The following is a 17,849-nucleotide window of genomic DNA, read 5'->3' on the forward strand; positions in this document are numbered from 1 at the left end:
GGAGGAGGAGGAGGAGGAGGAGGAGGGGGTTGGGGCTTAGTAATCGAGCTGGTCAGGATTGAAATCCCTTAATTCGGCATCTGAGGATCACGATAGGTACAACGCTTCGGGTCTTTGCAGGCAGACCATCGAACAGTTCAATAACAATTTAGGGTACGATACACCGACCACTGGAGGCTATGGCATGACACTGGTTGTCCATGGGGGGTGGAAGTCAGAACATGATTTTCCAACAGATGTGAAGGCTGGTTAAACTGTTTCACTTCCCGACCTTGCAGAACACAAACAGTCGTCCGTCGATGTAACTCTCCCGCTGGGAGGCAAATCCGCGAATTTGTCGTGCGTCAGCACTCTCAGGATGGCTTCTGGCAGGAATCCAGAGCCCTCTGTTGTGGTCGCCCCTTTCTACACGGTCGCAATCCCAGCCACACATCATGCATCCATCCTTCACTGGGGTAAGGTGATAGGGTCCAAGCCATGTCATGAGAAATGAACCTGGGTCTCGTCCCATCGAATAGGAAAGTCCCGGACGGAGTGCGGGAGGGTCAGCAGTCGAAACAAGGGATTGTGGAAGTCTTCCCCCAGTTCTCAAGCCCAGCAGTCGGCGTGAAGACTCAATATGATCCACATCCGAGGAGCAAGAAAGAGCAGCACCATCTTCGGGTGGCTGCTGTCTGTTCTGAGAACATCATCGTCTCGGCGAAACATCGGACTCGCAGGAGTTCACCGCCCGCCTTGTTGACAGGCAAAAGCTCTTCATCATCTTGGGAAGAGGGAGGGGGTGATCCGATGTCAGCATCGACCACTTTCAGTTTGACTCCTGTGCGGAAACTTTGCCATGGAACAAGAAGCTTTTAAGGTAATCACCATCTAACATCCATTAACGTTATTCAATCTGAGTAAGCTCAACAAATCACAAGGTAAAATCCAAAAGCCCGCGCAGTACAAAGCGACCAGAGAACTCGAACAACTGCAGCCCGAAAAAAAAAAAGAAAGAAACCATCGACGCTTCCTGCTTGCGTGTATGCTGATTAGCATCTGGACGATGCAAAGAACCGGCGAGACTACCTCCAGCTTCACGACAGTAGGTAGAGTCGCTTTCAATCCCACTCATTCATCTCTCCGCGCGAGAATCGGATGGCTGAACGCTTTGAACCTCGGCCCTCTGCGATTGATTGCTTGCGGGGGGTTCGACGTCTCCGCCTCCGCCGTGAGCATTGTGGGCTTGATGGGATGACGACTGATTTACTGTGGTCTGTTGTTGCAATGACTGCTGCACCCCTGCGCCTGGCTGCTCATTGGAAGGCTCATTGCGAGGTTTGGGAAGGCCAACGCTATAGAGTTTGTGTAGCAAGTAGCCAATCCCTAGGGCGATTATGAAGGCGAGAAACTGTGGCCTTTTCTGCATAGGTGGCGATGTTTTATCGTCTGCACTGCGAACCGTCCCTAGGTGCACGAGGCAGCCCACCACGACCGAGTGGAACGCGAAAGATGAAAATGCGCCCGGGATCGACGCCGCCAAACCACCGCGCTCCTCTTGACCCTCTGAGCCTTGGGCTCCTCCAGCCTCCGCGTGCCCAGGGGATTGCTGGGAGATTTGTTGGCCACTCAGGCCTTGGCCATGGCTTTGGGTGGTTAAGCTGTTGTTCCAGGTCTTGGTGTCGTTCCGGTCGCCGCGAAGCGTTCCTTTTCTCACCCAATCTTTCAGATCCGATGGTTTCACGAGCAAAGATAAGACCCTCGACTCCTCCAGGGCATGTTGAACCCCAAGTATAGAGGACACGATGCCGAATAAGAGGAAACAGTGCGTAGCCGGGTGCGTTTGGCTGGCACTCGTGTGCGAAAGTAGTGCGACGCTAGCAGCTATCATTATAGAGCCCTATTTGCGATCAGTGTTGTTCCAGAGACCACGCCAACCACAGATGCCATCACTCTTCACTTACGCTTGTCGCAAGCAATCGGTTGTCATTCAAGAGTGCCTTTCTGAAAGCCTCGGCTTCTGCATCATCGGTGGATTTCAGGAGTCTCTTCTGCGCTTCTGAGATTGACTTGTCACCGAACAACCATACAAACCAGCCTACAGGCTTGTTGATGGCCTCGCAGCCCACCCTTTTGGTTATGCCCCAACATGTAGAATCGGGGTTGGTGTCGGTGTCGGTGTTGGAATTTGCCATTTTGAGAAGTGGTTGTCAGCGCCCAACAGAAAGGATAGGACATGGGAATCGAATTGTTCTGCTTCTCCACATCGCCGATGCTGATGACGAGGGATCGTTGATGTCTGTTTATATGCATTTGGTCACATTCGTTCTATTCTTCTGTAGCTGCGCAAGGCATAGTAGAGACTACGCAAGACCTGGGTAGATGGGGTTGACTGCATCGACCTCGTTTGCAGGCCGGAGCAAAGAGGCGCGATGTCTGATGGGTTGGGTTGCGTCGCGTTTTGCTTTACTGTCAGCGTTTGTCTGACTGACGCACCTGCTCCCTGTTGGGAAAAGACCGAGAGGCGCCACCTCGGAGCATCCACTGTAGATAGTAGTGACAGTCAGAGAAATATCAATCTTGGCAGGTCTCTGGATGTCAACAACTCACCAATGCTATCCGTGCCCATCCGCCTATCCATCGGCAGTCTTCAGCACATCTGACAGGCAACATAGCATAAAGTCAATATGCTCTACGGTCTCTTCTCATCAGAGTCGCCGATATTGTGGAGGTCACAACGCGGGAAGGGTGAGGGCCTAGGCAGTTCTTTGTTCAGGAGGCCGGCGGCCGCGGGGGTACAAACGGTAGACGGGAGGGGTGCACCAAGGGACCGCTCCATCCCCACGGTGATGGCATATGGGAGACTCCCTCCTTCTCTTTGCTTGTCATCATGTCCCCATTGTTGCTAGTGTTTTGGGTCACTCCACTGTGTCAATGTAAGGCTTTGCAGTATGTATGGTGGACGGGGACAGGTTCACGGGCTTTTTGTCCCGCTTTCCGGCGAGGGAAATAACCAGGTCCACACATGACCTTCAGGCCTTGGGAGTGTAAAGCGCTGCAAAAGTAGTAAATAATAATTTATCGTAAGAGAATAGAGCTCTACATGTCGGCTCTCCCCAACCCTCGCTTTGTCTCCCGACAAAGGGCACCAATCGTCTAGGTGCGTTCTACCGGCACTTCGAAAGAGAGACGGAGTAGTTAGAGCCAACACGAGGCTTCGCTAAATTAAGGAGCGAGGAGAGCGGACTCCCTCAGAGGTCAGGCCGTCGTCTTCCTCTGTGTCAACACTCTCTTCGACTTCATCATCCTCTGGGCTCCCGAAAGGCATATAATCAGCCTCATGAGCCTCGGGAATCTCAGGAGTCTCGTAAGGCTCCAGGCTAATCTTCTCTTCTCTCAGAAAGACATTCAAGAACAGATCCGTCGGGCCCCCCGGAAGTGCCAACAGAAAAATCTCCTCCAGATGACGTCCTGCAATATGTCTCAGCAGCTTCTCCACCGAGGACCACTGGGAATCGGCGCAAGGAATACCACAGAAGGGGCATTCGCTCAAGAATGAAGCCAGAAGCTTCGCAGGGTGGGCATTGGCGTCCTTGAGATGGTTCAGCCAAGCGTCAATGGAGCTGAACGTGTGTGGACACAGCGCCCACATGCAGAGATAGGGCCGCAGGTCGTGCATCAGGTGGCGTCTCCACTCCGATTGACTAATATTCCGGGATAGAAATCGGTGCTCACAGTAAGGGCACCGAATGAAGGGCTTACCAGGTAGTCTCCCGGGGATCGGAGGAAGCTCAATGGTGCGAGTGAAATCGGCCGTCGCGCGCGGATAATGATGGCCTGGTTGGCACGTAATGGCTCTGCGACGCGCCCGGATGAGGTTGCTGATCTGCACCCAGAGCCTGGGGTCAGCCCGTGGGTATCGTGTCTTACAGGCTGCGTAAAGAAACCACTTGAGCTGGACGCTTTTGTCATTCGGGAGAAGGGTAATGTTGGCGGCCCTGTGAAATGACCCGGCAAGTGCTTCCTGCAGCTCCTTGGTTTCGCGCTTCATGAAGCTCAAAGTGCGTAAATGTCGCAGGAACCGATTAAAATGGGTGTAGAGCCTGTTCCAGACCGAGTCAGTAAGCTCCTGAACCAAACACTTCCTCATACCACTCAAGTTCCAACACATAGCCCTGTAGTCTAACTCATAGATCCTGCGGTCAAAGTAGCGCGATGTCTCAAGGTCATGTAGCCAATCACATTCCGCCACCAAGCCCCGTAAATCCTGTTGAAACTGCCGTAAGGAATCTAGTCGATTGCTTTGATTTGGATGAGCGCACTCCAGGCATAGTTCCTCGACGAAATCCTCTAAGTGCCCGACGAGTACAGAACCTGTCGTGTACCCGGGGCCCGGGAAGAGCTTATGGTATACCAAGGACCAGTTATTAGACATTTGTATGGACACAAGGTGATGTTTTGACTGACACTGACCTTCCGATGGTATGGATATGCAGTCCCTCGACTCGCTTCACACTTCATTTATATAGGGTGAGGCTTCCTTGTTTCTTCTGCCGTTCCTTTGGAAACAAGCCTCCAGTCCCAGACCTTTCGACCCAACGGAGGAGGAGCGAAAGCGAAAAGTGCCTGTTTTATCACAATTCAACACTTGGGATATGGTCGGTGTTACTGTGCTGTCTTCAGGAGGCATGGCTAGCAAGAGGTCGAACGCCGATGACAACCGGCAGGGTGCCTCCGCAACACTGCTAAGCAACCCCCCTCCCCTGCCCCCTCAGACATGCATACCAGCATGCGGTGCATTTACGAGGTTGAGGAGGCCAGAGGGAAGACAAAGCCTTCTGGGTAATTCCCTCAACAAAGCGTGTTTGGAGAGAACTGCCAGCGCGAACAACAGATGGCAGACGAGAATTCCGGTTCCAGCCAACAGGATGGGAGGACTGATTACTGCAGAGCCATGAATCACTGAGTTCATGCTTAGTGGGAGAACCGGTGGATTGACTCGTAATTAGTTCCATTGCGAAGCACGTTAACTTGGCTGCGCTCGAGTTCTTGGAAGGCGATCATTGGGAATATACCTTACAGTCTAGCCATCCCAACAGATTCCCTACTCGTTCTCCTGCCTGCACTTTGGATCGAAGAAACTATTTTCTGAGGCAGCGCATGCCGTTTGGGGCAAGAAATAATACCGGGCAGAAACGATGCCCTCCCGCCGGAAAATCTTAAGCAGTGCGGCTGTCCTTGGCCCCAAAATCAGGGTCCTCTAGTAGCATCGCGCCGGAGTAGTCGGCAACGCAATCAACCTTCGATCAACGAAGTTGTGTCTGTAGATCTGTAGACCATTCTTGCTACTGCCAAATGGGCTACTCGATTTCTACTCGATTTGATTGCCATTGATCCATACACGCAGCGATACAAGGTCTCGTCGTTCAGTAGAACAGAGGCATGCGAGAGAGATTGCACGCTCTATTCTCGAACACCATGCCGCACTGGGAAGCGCAAAAGCCGCCACTCTGTGTCGAACATGGTATTATCATTAAACATTGTCGGACTCTGACTTGAGCCCCCAGCTATCATCTGCGAACGGCCACCCGCCCAGCTGAATGCTCAGTCGCGGGGTAGATTGGATCTTCTCCGCATTCCGCTTGAGCTCGCTCACATCCCAATTAGCCCACAGGTACTTGCCCTTCAGAAAGTCTGCCTCGGGACTGGCCAGCCAGACGTAGAAGCTGGCAGGCAGATCCACTGTAGGCACGAGGGAAAACAGCAAGTCAGCTTGTCGTCCTTTCTTCTTGAGCCGAAGATTCCCATCTTGTAGTCGAGAAAGTACAAAAAGAAAGGTGGAACAAAGGAGAACGATAAGAACAAGGGAAAGAGATTGGAGAGAAAGAAAGAAAAAGCAGGAACTTACCATGATCCTCAAACCCAAGTGCCTCGATGCCCCCCGCCTCGCGGTTCATCGCCGTGTCCACCACCCCGGGCTGCACATGATACACGCGCAACCCCGGATTCTCGAACCCGACGGCATCCCACAACCGGAACACCGCCATCTTGGCGACGCTGTACGGGGCCAACCCGGGCCCGAAGTTGACGTGGGCTGCGCTGGAGGAGGTCTCGATGACGGCGGCGTCGGGCGCTGCGCACCGCAGGAACGCCTGCGCCACCCACCACGCGCCGTGCAGGTTCTGTTGGATGGCGTCTAGGGCCTGGTCGCCGGGGGCGTTGGCCACGGGTACCATGGGGCCGATCATCCCCGCGTTGCTCACCAGGACATGGATCCGGCCTTCAGGGCCGAGAAATTGGCTGAAGGCGGCGTCGACCTCGCTCTGGCGAGTGATGTTCGTCGGGGCCGTGAAGACCTCGACGCCGGGGAAGTCCCGCTGGATCGAGATCTTGGTGTCCAGCAAAGGTTGTTCACGGCGGCCGAGGAGGGCGATGCGGGCAGCACCGGCTTGGGCGAAGCGGTGGGCGGTCTCGGCGCCGATGCCGGTGCCTCCACCGGTAATGAGGATGTTTTTCCCGTGCGCAGATAGTTCGGGGCGCGAGGGGGATATTTCCGGGTAGGCTTTGTCGTGCCAGGCGGCCGTTGGGGAGGGAAATGGCGCCATTGTGATGCTTGTTTGCTGTGCTCGTTCAAGAAAAATAGACCATGTGGCACTTATATCTCGTAAGTAATGCACGATGATGCTGGTGAAACGTTATCCACCTGGGTGGGTGGTTTATATATATTGTCAATCTTGCAGCTCGGGTTTGTTTCTTGAGCATTGCGATGGAACTTGACAAAATTGCCTCTCCGAGATTCGACATGAGTGTCTCTTCCACAAGAATCTGTTTATAGAAGCCTCCAATTGAATGGGCAACCATGCTGTTGGGTGGAAATGTGAAGCATGCAAAGCCCTCCGCCTTGGCGCCTCAGGTTTACAAAATGTTCCGCCCGACTGACCTTTCCCAACCGGTTTAGCCTTAAGTTAGCCCTAACTCCTTTGAAGAACTAGCGCTTACCAAGACCGCTGACAAATGCAACAAGTGTCCAACCTTGAAGGTACTTAGAAACGCCATCTCGCATCGAATTTGTGATTCATGCGGTCCAAATTGATATCAAAATGCAGGCACCGAATTTAGCTTCTGCTGTCCTGCGATGCGCGCGCTGCAACAAGCCCTTCGACAAGGGCAAGTGTCCGTCCCGAAACTCTATACCGCACGTTTGGCTGACACCAGGGCCCGGCCTGCAGAGTCCACACTCAGGAGACATGGCTATTACTGTCGGTCCCGAAAGAGTGAAATTGGCCCGCGGGCCCGCTCTTGCGTGGCCTGTGCCAAGAGAAAGGCGCGTTGCGATCATCGGCGTCCGAGATGTTCCTATTGCATGGCGAAGGCCGTGGAGTGCGAGTATCCAGCGAAGCCTCCCCGAGACGCACGACCCAGAAGGGCACAGGTCGATGCACTGACCAGCCAATTGATCACACCTGCAGCGCTAAACGAGAGTGCTGACGTAGACACTGTACTTGAAGTTAGCGATGATGTCGCAACGTATGCGGATAGTGGATTCGCTATGTCGAACTTGGACCTCGAGTTTCTAGACCGAATTTTGCTTGGGGCAGATCACGCAACACCAGGCCCGCACAATCTTGTGCTTTCTGAAATAGGCACTGAGGCCGGTCAACACCCGTTCCCGGAGTCTCTATCAGAGGCTGTTAACGTGAAAGCTTCAATGCAACACAAGCAGCTCACCCCAAGTATATCGATTCCCATGGCCCCAGCTCAAAATATCCGCTCGCTGCTGCAGCGGCCGAGGTTGGATGTGGGAGCCCAGAGGACTGCGAATCTAATATTACACACACTGAGGTCCTACCCTAAGATGATGCTACGCGACAACCTCCTTCCTCCCTTCATTCATCCTCACCTGATTCGTCTAGATGCTAAAGACGACGATACGGAGCCGTTGACTAACTGCATTAGTCTGGTGCATATGACCACCGGCCCGGTAAAAGGCAATCGCAAGTTATTCTGGAAGAACGTGCATTGGGAATGTGAGCGACTATATGCGGAGGTACGCGGTTAGCCAATTAGCCTTACTATTAGGAGATGGAAGAGTTACTGATAGAAGAGCGAAGCACACGAAGCTGAACAAGTGGGAGCTACTTGCCGCGATGCAGGCTCTATCTATCTATATCATCATGCGACTGGAAGAGGGCGAAACGGAGCACAACAATGTTGATTGGTTGTTGCTCTCGACAGTGACGGTAGACCTCACCAGTGTTTCATTGTCCGTGGTTAGACTCTAATGCTCAAAGCAGGTAATTGCCAGACAGGTCGGCAACCGCAGCTTTACCACCAACACCCAAGAAAAGGGGGGGCGCGACCATACCAGTGTGCTGTGGGACGATTGGCTCTTTGAGGAATCCAGGCGAAGGTCTGTCGTATCCCTGCGGAAAGTAGAAACCAAATACTGATTTTCACCAAGGCTATGCGTGATCTACCAGGTCGTGAGTATGCTGGTGTACTTCGACCCAGCCGCCATGTGCGAACATCCCACAGATCTCGTTCTATCCCCTCTTCCTGCAAGAAGACAACTTTGGGAAGCGGGCGACGGGCTTGCCTGGAAGGCTGAGGTAGAAAGGGGGCCTGCGTATAGGGAGGAGTATGGCATGGCGGCCAATGGTGAGCTTGTGCGAATCACCGAGGACGAGGTCTATTGCCACGAAGCCGTGGCTTCACAGAGACCCACCGGTGGTAGGGAAGCTGCGACATGGGAGGATTGGTGTTTGGGTATGGATGGGCTGGGTGGGCTGGTCATGCTTGCTGCTTCGCTGGTCGGATAGTGTTTATGACCGCGTTGTGGGGTAACTGCCAAGTATCTATGTCACTATGTTACAATGTTGCGCATTCGGAATGCATTTCCGCAAGCTGATTATGCCAGTGAGTCAGCTGCACCTCCGAGGCTGAGATCCTCCTTTACTTTCTCTCTTGGTCTTTACCTTTCTTCTCGTCCATCGTTGCTTCGCTCATAGTCTTCACCTTTGCTGCTCACCGGTTTAGCAGATCATCTCTTCTTATTTACGCCTAGCATCCTCACTTTGAGAGACCAGAAAAAGTGCCACCTGCTCTTGCCTACCTCTTTCCTACTTGCAAAGATCTACAAGATCTCTTGATTCAAGACACCGGCGCAGGTGCGCCCATAGCACCATTGCCGTTTCTTTCGAGCCCTTACTCCGCCACAAAGCATGGCGCCATCCCCCTTCGGACAGCTGGGCGCCTTGCCCCTGGAACTTCGGCTGGAGATTTACGAAAGGCTATTTTGGAAGCCGACACCATCCGTGGGCATTTTGTGCTGCTCTCGCGCGATCTACGAAGAAATCACTGGTCGCCTCTACGGCACCCTCGACATCGACCTGACACCATCATGGTACAGCTGTCGGCTTGAGATTCGCTGCCAGGCACTGCGATTGCACTGGAGAATACCCTACTCCACCCCTGCCATCCGCGATCGCTTCTCTCGACTCCCGTACCACAAGACCAATCTCCACATTCACATCTACGCACCGGATCCGCACGACCCCGGGCAGATCATTCTTCTATGGAACAATATCCGGAACCTCACAAGCTTTCTCGAAGCCGCGACAATAAAGTCGATTACCATTGACCTCAAGGAGTATAAGGGAAGTGATTGGCAGGACGCCGGTCGCGCGGTGGAGAGCATCCCATATCCTGGAAGCCATCAACCCGACCACAACGTCGTCTTTCTCCCGTTCTGCCGACTGTGCAATGTCAAGAGCCTCCACATCGTCCCGTCATCACGTCGCATGGATCGTGTGATTGACTGGGGCTTCATAAACTACGGTCGCGATTTCATCCTCAACAACGGATACGAGACGTATAACGATGGCACCCTCAGCCAGGACCCGCGCTACCGCGACGTGGTGCCCCTCTTCGACGACCTCAACGGAACGATACGCGACATGCAGTTCTTCCTCGACACCCGCTTGGACCTCCTGCCGGGAGACACTGCGGCCATGCTTCGCCTGGGTTGCGCCAGCCGATTTTCCACGAGCACATTTCCGACGCACCACCGGGAGCTTTTCCTGACGCTGCGCGAATGTCCGAAGGCGATCACACTCCACGACCCCGGGCTGGAGAAGTGGTGCATCCGTCGCTGGCACCATTGGAACATTTTCTGGGGAAACAACATGAACTGGAAGTGGTCATGGGACGAATGGTGCCAGCGATATCCCGACGGGCTTCCGCCTTTCACCCCGGAGAACGTCCATGGCTATTGGCGGGCGATCCCTAGCAGCCCACTTCATGGGTGGAAGAGCAAAGGATGCATCGACCGGGAAGGGGAGTTCGAGTTCCGGATCTGGAGCTACCTGCACCGTAACTGGAATCAGGAGAGCATTGGACAGCTTCACTTCTTCGAGCGGGAGTGGTGCACCGATTGCCGCCATCTGGGCTTCCAGGTAGGCTGCGAGGAGGGCTGTGAGCGTCTCAGTCGATTTGACTATCCAGAAGCCTGGGAAGAGGATGACGAAGGTGACTACTCGGATCCCGAGCTTGTCCTTTAGCACGAGATGGACTATATACGTGATGCTACGTTTTTCTCTTTCAAACAGGGTGAACCTTTCAGACAAAGGATCTTTTCCCTCACGAGTTACGCTACTTGCAATATCCACCGCGGCGGACATGAGGAATCCGTTACTGTACTACCATCTATACAAATACATGATACGGTTTATTGCTGTGCTTTGTAGCACTTTTAAGGCTATTTACTATCCTGAAAGGCTTCAATTTAGCTTCGATTCTGCTCGCAAGGTCTGTTCGTCCAGTACTAATGTTTGGCACTCGGAGAATTCGGCATGATAGTAGCGGCAGGGGCCCGCGCGGGCCGCTGGCCTCCCTTTCTTATTTAGTCCCGTCGACTCGCATACTTGGCCTGCGTTTATAGAGGTAGTGGCAGGCACTGTATGTAGATGCCGTCGACAGCGCTAAGCTCCCCCGCTCCTGCCATTGGGTCTTTCTGATTATCTCATGACAAACCCTGCTTCAGTCTACCATATCTAAGCCGTAGCTGAGTCGCCACACATCATGCTGGAAGACACATGAGGTTATGCCAAGGACTTGAATTCACAGCGTTACAGGACAAGGCTTTCCGACAAGGAAGCCATTACTATCATAACTTTCAGTGATTAAGCCGTACTTGGCTCAGTAGGCAGTGCTTGGATACGATTAATCAACCAGGATGGCTCTACCAGAAGAAAAGGCAAGGCTAGAAGAGCGTGACTGAAGCAAAGAAGCACATTCCGGCTTGCACTACACGATACAAGAAGAATACTATACATGTATACAAAGGGAGCTTGTCTTGGCTTCCTCCTCCGTCGCTGGAGGAGTACTGAACCCCAGCACCACGGTAAGGTGCAAGCTCATTGCTGGGGACCCTAGAGGGCAGAATCAAAATCAGCATCTGTCCACAGGGACGAATGAAGCAGGGCGATACTTAACTCGTTGCACTGGCCGCTGGTAGAGTGAGTCACATGAGGACAGGATATGACTTACCGCCCCGAAGGTGCGTGCATCATTACACCGGAGCCGGAAACCTTTGTCCAACCATGATCATCCTCATCTCTACCAGCGGCCTAACCCCCTACTGCCCCCCTTTTCTCCTCTTCGCTGACCGTGAGTTAGTAAGCTCACGGGTGACCACTCTTCGTGCCCCCTCAAGAGCCTTGCGGCCCCCTTCCAGATCCTTGTCAAACAGAGTGCGGAGATCCTCGTAGAGTCCTTGAAATTGACGAGTGTCCGCACCGTTTCCAAAGGCCACGGTGGGGAGTCTTTCGGCGGCGGAGCTTCCTTGGCCACATCCTTCGGAGTCCGGCGATCCAAGGGCACGCCTTTTCTCGGGAAGGATGTAGGGAGTTGGATCTGACACGCTGTGCCTCGTCCGCGTTTGACTGGAAACAGGACAAGAGGTGACCGGGATCCGCTCCTTGAATGTCTGGAAGACCGCGTCGACTCGATCTCCGCATTCTCTTTTATCGAAGGCTCGCCTGCGGCTTGCCTTATCCGGTCGGAGACTGAGGTCGAGCTCGGGCAAGGGACGTGCAAGCCCAGAACCAGGCTTGTGGTTGATCCAACCTTGCGTGTCGCCGTACAGAGTCAGGATCCGTTGCCAGGTGGTGTGATAAGGGAGCTGCAGGTTTGGCAAAGCCTCGGGAAGTTGGTTTTTGTCATGTTCAATGACCTGCCACATCCTGGCGCGGTCATTCTGAACACCCGGCTTCCCTATCTCTGCATGACAAACCTCGTTCCGCTTACCATAAACCAAAATTGCCAGCTTCGCCATCTCGAGGTCGACATCGAACCCCTGCAGTCGGAGGCGTCGGACGCACTCCTCTAGAAGTTCGATGTTGCGTTGTCTTCCGAAGGGATCCAAGGATTCCTGGTTGAGCTTATCGCGGAATGGGGCGACCCTCGAGTTTAGGCTTCGCATGTCCTTGGCTCTGGAGATCTGTACCAGGCAGTTCCACAACCGGCCCGCGTAGTCTCCGTGGGTGAGGAGGAGAGATTGCCACTTCTTGTCCTGGACAGGATCCAGATCGATGTCATTTGGCTCTTTATGCAAGAACCAGCTGAGATCGCCTGAACCCCACCAGGAAGAGAAGCTGGACGAAGAGTGGTCATCCGGAGCATCGGGGGATGGGGGCTTACCTGTATTCATCCTGGGCGCGGGTCAGCAAGGCGTCCCGTGAGGGCTGTTGGGAAGACTTACTTCTTATCTGACATCTTTGCTCTAACAGGCGTGCAGGAGGGTTTAAACGATCTATGAGTGGGTCGATAAAAACTGTCTACTAACAGACAATGCTCGAAACATGGGGAGAGAAAGGAAGAAAGAGAACGCAAAGCTGAGCACAGCGCCGGCGAAGTAAACCATCTCCATCGTGTATTCCAAGATGGAAAGCGCAGGCGGGTAGCAATGCTTCAGGTGAGGAAGGAAAGGACTACACCAGTTCCTGCTTCAGTGAGTATTCAAGACTTTAAACTGTTCCTTCCTCACGTACGCTTCCTTGGATGGACGTCCCTGCATCGTCTGTTGCGCGGATCCTACGACAGTAGGAGACGAGGTCTAGCAAAGGTCGACAACTACTTCCGAAGGTCTCGGTTTAAAATGCCTAGATGTGAGCAGGATCTACCGGTACATCATCCTGGCCTCTCCATGCGCTTGACTAGCTCTGGGTTGGATATAGAGCTAAGCCAATGACTATTCGAGCCTTAGATAGGTTGCTAGCTTAGCGTGTTCGTAGCAATGGTCGCACTGTTGAAGATATAAGAATCGGATGCTAGATCGCATATTGATGTAGATCCGTTGTTCCTGTCACTTTTCCAGATCAAGCTAGACCAAGCAGCTACAGCCCTAAGGACGCATACTGAACACAATTCGCATTGTGAGATCCCGGGCCTCGGAGTTCGGCCACCCATGATAAATCCAGCCAATGGATATACCTAGACTACTCGGGACCCGAAACCGCCGTATATAATACCTGTAGACCAAGCACCGATTCGTAAATAAGACAGGTATTGTAGTCATGTTGGGCACCTGATCACGTGAATTATGCATGTAGAATCAGGTGACCGGGGACATCCCTGGGATCGCAGCCCCTGAAACCAATCATTATCTTTCAAACACCCTGAACACTTGCCTGCAGTCACCAGGAACAAGACCCCGTTTCTGATGCAAGGCGATGACTACTCAGCCCGCAGTCCTCCCACTCCTTCGGGGGTCGATAACATTAGATGAAGCCTTGGACCAGGAAGAAGATATGCTGCTCGAGCTATCCTTCCCCACGTCCCGAGTGAAGTTCTTCGTATCTTTATACAGCCGCCGCCACGACACTGCAACGCTTGTCGCAGAGCATTCACTGTTAAGTCGATGTGACCAATGCTTCGTGGGCGAGGTGAAAGAGTGGATCCATGGCAGTTTCAATGTCTGCATCCCGGTCCGGGTCGAGGGTCGAGCAAAGGGACTGCCCAGGCGCGTGATGATCCGATTCCCTCTACCGTACAAAGTAGGCGAGGCATTAAACCCGGACAATGTGGACGAGAAGCTCCGCTGTGAGCCGCTACCTTTATCTGAATACGTCAGCAGCAGCTTGATGTCCCGCTTCCTCGGCTATGGGGTTTTGGGTTCCCCGGTGGTCAGACTGTACGCAAGCCAACCATTTCAACTTAATAAAGAGTCTAACAAGGTTTCCCACGCAATTCAGTATACCCGAACACATGCCTCTCACGACGAGAATCTTCTGGTACGCCAAGCGATGCGTGTCGTGGCTGTTGGGCCGTCCTTTGTCTTGCCCTTATATCAGCCATTGTCGACAACACATACTAGACCACGGCTAGCTCGTCATGGACTCCCTTGATGATCCAGAAGTTCAAATGTTATCGGAAACCTGGAACGAACTTCTACACGATGGCGCCAAAACAACAAACCTCTACCGGGACATGTCCCGCATAATGTTGCCTTTGAGCCAACTCCCACTACTCCGCATCGGCTCTTGGACGATCGACACAAACGGCGTCCTGCAACTGACCAACCGTCCGCTCACCCTCCGTCTGCATCAGTTGGATAATGCCGGGATTCCTACCAACATGGACCGCAGCTTGAATTATGCATCAGCCGATTCATACTACCACGATATCCTGTCCTGTCACGACAGCCGTCTGCGACATCAGCCCAACTCGATGTATGACGAGGATGACGGACGTGCCCAGATGGCGAATTTGACCATGATGCGGGCGCTTCTTCCGCAGTTCACCGACCGAGACCTTTCCCACGGGCCCTTCTTCTACCGGCTCACCGACCTCCATCAAAGCAACATCTTTGTCGACAAGGACTGGAACATCAAATATCTCATTGACCTGGAGTGGGCATGCTCCCTGCCGGCGGAGATTATGCGGCCTCCGTACTGGCTGACCGGTCGGCCTGTTGACGACATTCTCGGGGAACATCTCGACACATTCAGTGAGGCCCACGGCAGGTTCATGGACATATTCCAAGCGGAAGAGAAGCGTTATCTGCCTCTGTTTGATGACAGTGCCTATCGGACTAGCATCATGCGACGAGGGTGGGAGGTTGGGAATTTCTGGTACTTCCATGCCTTGGATAGTCCCAAAGGTCTATTCAACGTCTTTCGCGACCACATCCAGCCCAGGTTTGCAGCATCCCAGAGCGCCGATCTCACTGACTCGCGCATAGTATCTGAATACTGGTCAGTGGATACGATGGATGTCATTGAGGAGAGGCTAAAAGCTAAGGAGACATATGAGAATGAGCTACGCCGACGCTTTCAAGATACTTGCGATAGCGCATGATACCGAGCATCGGTCAGGCATGAAGTGAACCCTAAAAAGCCATTTCATTTCTCATTCAACGCCAACTTATCGAACCACAAACTCACAGCCCACAAAAGTACATAAGTCATGAGTCAAATCAACAGTGTCGACATGCCATGACCCCCTCATCCTCCCCCATCCTCCTTCCTCCCATCCCGCGCCACCAAATGCCCCGTATACCGCGTCATAATCCGATCCGCCAACTCGGCCTTTGTCCCCCCTTCGTCCCCACTCACCTCTCCCTCTGAATCATCCGTCACCTCCTCAGCGTATACCCGCGGCTCGGGCACCGGGCCCGCCCGAGGGTCCTCGGCGCGCATAGGCCGCGCCTCACGCTCATAGCTGCGCTCGCGCGGCCTGTACCGGTATCGCGGCCGGGCACCCGGACCGTCGCCGTCCATCGGGTACGGCCCACGCTCGTAGACTCGCGACCGAGATCTGGACCGCGGCCGCGAAGGGCTGCGGGAAGCAGGCGATCGGGCTCCCCGACGGTCCCGAGCGCGTTCCCGCAGTGCCGCGATCAGTGCCCCCGCTACGGCTGGGGTGACTGAGCCCAGCAATCTTTTGGTCGAGGCGCTGAACTCCGCGCGGGAGCTGCCGCCGCGAGGATCCGCTTGCGTGCAGCGTTTGAAGACGGCGAGCACACTTGCCGGTTCGCGGGGGTGGTCTTGCGGTGGACCTGGGCGGGAGAGTTTGAGACGCTGACGCCAGGTTCTGGTGTCCTTTGCGGGTGGTGGGTACACCGGGTCCAGGACGAGAAGCATCCAGTGGTGGCGCGCGGAGGGGTTGGGGATGAGCCAGTTGCTGATCATGCTCTGGTATCCCGAGGGCAGGGTTGTTAGGGTTGCGTACGCGTCGAGGGGCAGGGTTCCGGATGGGGCTGATTTTTGCTCTTCGCGAGCGAGGCGCTTCATGAGCTGCGGGAGGGGGTAGTCGACTGGGTGGACGGTGTAGGAGACCGGGTTCTTGGTGATGAGGAGGGACCAGGTGAAGGCGAGGCCGTCTGCGGCGGTGGGGTCTTGCAGGATGAGTGGGATTTTAGGGGTGGGTTGCGACGATGGGACGGTGTTGACCATTCTTAGGAGTCTGTGAATCCAGAGGTAGGTAAGTAGCTGGGTTTTATCATCATGTATCAGTTGTGGTTGTCACATACTGTCTCAATGCCACTGGGTCTCCTTTGTATCTGCTCCATAGCGACGAGATTCTTTGCTGCGCAGCTGGAGAATCATCCTCCGGTGCCAGCGCAAACTTTAGGGCATAGTCGATGGCTTGCTTCAGTGGGTTTTTCTTCCCCGAGTCCTCGGGGTCCGGAGCGTATGGCGGCCCATATCGCTCGGTGCTGACATCGCCAGGGATATCAAACGTAGCTTCTCGATAGAGCTCATCGCCAGGCATGTACGGTCGCTCTTTCTCAAAATCCTCAGGCACATCTCGCGTCGGACGCCGGCCGCGGTGACGAGCATACGCGCGGTCGGGGTCGTCTGGCGAGATGCCTCTAGTCCCTGGCATATCGTGCGCGGGTTCCTCATTCCGTTCCTCGCGAATATAGGTAGTGAACCGCCCATTCTGTCTAGGATCATTCCCGTATCCAGGGCGGTTCACGCGCTCAAGTCTACGCCCACAGAGAACGAGCTCGCGGCGCGCGACGGTGCGCGACCGCCACAGCGCGATGATGCGCTCGACGATCGCCTTCCGGTCTTCCTCTTTCGACCTGCAGTCGGATGAGAGTTAATACGCAGCTTTGCAAACAGTAACCTGTTTGAGTGGTCTCGAAAAGAGAAGGAAGAAAAACAATAGACAGCAAATCAGGAACAACCCACGTGGAACTAGCCTGGTAAGTACTCAGCGCCAGCAGCATCTCGATCTTAATCTTCTGGAGCTCCTGCTTCAGAAACTGCAGCTGGGGCTTGAACAACGGCCAAGAGAGGCGGCCAAAAAGTGACACATCGATTTCCGTGCGCGAGACCAGCGTCCGACTGTCGCTCGTTGTGTCGCTCGCCGACGTGGTGGTGGTGGTGGTGGTTGTGCCAGGGAGAACGGATCTACCCCCGGCCGCCGCCGCGGGCATCGTGCCCCCACCTCCCGAGCGGCGGAGCAGCCTCGATAGCCGCTGGATCACATCCTGGCAATCCTGAAGACACTTCTTGGCCAAAAACAGCCCGTGGGCGCTCCAGCGAGCTGTGGTTTTGTTCTCCTGGATGATGCGGTCAAGCTCCTGGGCGTGCGAGACGGTGGCCTCGATCTCGTTGGCGAGGTTGGCGATGTCATCGCGGCCGTGACGCACGTCGGCGATGTAGGTGTTCAGGGTGGTCGCGAGGCTGAGGCCCAACTGGGCGAAGGCGAGCACAGCGCTGGCTCCGTCCATAGTATGGGGAGGGGTTTACGGTGCTGCATGTCGAGGGTGGAACGTGCTATGGCTAGGTACTCTGTAGCTTCATATGAAAAGCTGGGCTGGCGGTGATGGGAAAGGCTGACAGGCAGTGTGGCTGTGG

The 17,849-nt window shown here is 54.3% G+C and overlaps 8 protein-coding genes across 8 annotated transcripts; 3 read left to right on the forward strand and 5 right to left on the reverse strand.

Moving 5' to 3' along the window:
• Nucleotides 1–1,114: 1,114 nt before the first annotated feature.
• On the reverse strand, nucleotides 1,115–2,174 carry BO86DRAFT_400865 (uncharacterized protein; the record flags this gene model as incomplete). The annotated part of the gene is made up of 2 exons (XM_025673734.1): nucleotides 1,115–1,879; nucleotides 1,944–2,174. The coding sequence occupies 2 exons, from the start codon at nucleotides 2,172–2,174 to the stop codon at nucleotides 1,115–1,117; spliced, it is 996 nt and encodes a 331-aa protein (XP_025526212.1).
• Nucleotides 2,175–3,199: 1,025 nt separating this feature from the next.
• Nucleotides 3,200–4,414, reverse strand: BO86DRAFT_400866 (uncharacterized protein; the record flags this gene model as incomplete). The annotated part of the gene is made up of 1 exon (XM_025673735.1): nucleotides 3,200–4,414. One exon carries the CDS (start codon nucleotides 4,412–4,414, stop codon nucleotides 3,200–3,202), a length of 1,215 nt encoding a protein of 404 aa, XP_025526213.1.
• An 802-nt stretch (nucleotides 4,415–5,216) lies between these two features.
• On the reverse strand, nucleotides 5,217–6,584 carry BO86DRAFT_433326 (SDR family NAD(P)-dependent oxidoreductase; the record flags this gene model as incomplete). The annotated part of the gene is made up of 2 exons (XM_025675834.1): nucleotides 5,217–5,721; nucleotides 5,888–6,584. The coding sequence occupies 2 exons, from the start codon at nucleotides 6,582–6,584 to the stop codon at nucleotides 5,513–5,515; spliced, it is 906 nt and encodes a 301-aa protein (XP_025526214.1). The 3' UTR covers nucleotides 5,217–5,512.
• Nucleotides 6,585–7,687: 1,103 nt separating this feature from the next.
• On the forward strand, nucleotides 7,688–8,798 carry BO86DRAFT_364923 (uncharacterized protein; the record flags this gene model as incomplete). Its single annotated transcript, XM_025670033.1, has 4 exons — nucleotides 7,688–8,026; nucleotides 8,091–8,219; nucleotides 8,274–8,389; nucleotides 8,441–8,798. 4 exons carry the CDS (start codon nucleotides 7,688–7,690, stop codon nucleotides 8,796–8,798), a joined length of 942 nt encoding a protein of 313 aa, XP_025526215.1.
• Nucleotides 8,799–8,840: 42 nt separating this feature from the next.
• On the forward strand, nucleotides 8,841–10,538 carry BO86DRAFT_433340 (uncharacterized protein; the record flags this gene model as incomplete). The annotated part of the gene is made up of 1 exon (XM_025675835.1): nucleotides 8,841–10,538. Exon 1 carries the CDS (start codon nucleotides 9,201–9,203, stop codon nucleotides 10,536–10,538), a length of 1,338 nt encoding a protein of 445 aa, XP_025526216.1. The 5' UTR covers nucleotides 8,841–9,200.
• A 1,076-nt stretch (nucleotides 10,539–11,614) lies between these two features.
• BO86DRAFT_316431 (uncharacterized protein) lies at nucleotides 11,615–12,688 on the reverse strand (the record flags this gene model as incomplete). Its single annotated transcript, XM_025668128.1, has 1 exon — nucleotides 11,615–12,688. One exon carries the CDS (start codon nucleotides 12,686–12,688, stop codon nucleotides 11,615–11,617), a length of 1,074 nt encoding a protein of 357 aa, XP_025526217.1.
• Nucleotides 12,689–13,709: 1,021 nt separating this feature from the next.
• On the forward strand, nucleotides 13,710–15,466 carry BO86DRAFT_410877 (uncharacterized protein; the record flags this gene model as incomplete). Its single annotated transcript, XM_025674539.1, has 3 exons — nucleotides 13,710–14,162; nucleotides 14,232–14,270; nucleotides 14,365–15,466. The coding sequence occupies 3 exons, from the start codon at nucleotides 13,710–13,712 to the stop codon at nucleotides 15,334–15,336; spliced, it is 1,464 nt and encodes a 487-aa protein (XP_025526218.1). The 3' UTR covers nucleotides 15,337–15,466.
• A 16-nt stretch (nucleotides 15,467–15,482) lies between these two features.
• Nucleotides 15,483–17,817, reverse strand: BO86DRAFT_457179 (uncharacterized protein; the record flags this gene model as incomplete). Its single annotated transcript, XM_025677212.1, has 3 exons — nucleotides 17,178–17,817; nucleotides 16,511–17,068; nucleotides 15,483–16,443 (listed from the first exon to the last, which is right to left on the reverse strand). Exons 1-3 carry the CDS (start codon nucleotides 17,720–17,722, stop codon nucleotides 15,483–15,485), a joined length of 2,064 nt encoding a protein of 687 aa, XP_025526219.1. The 5' UTR covers nucleotides 17,723–17,817.
• Between the last annotated feature and the right edge of the window lie 32 nt (nucleotides 17,818–17,849).

Source organism: Aspergillus japonicus (assembly GCF_003184785.1).
Source record: "Aspergillus japonicus CBS 114.51 unplaced genomic scaffold BO86scaffold_35, whole genome shotgun sequence".
In the NCBI taxonomy this organism is placed as follows: Eukaryota; Fungi; Ascomycota; class Eurotiomycetes; order Eurotiales; family Aspergillaceae; genus Aspergillus; species Aspergillus japonicus.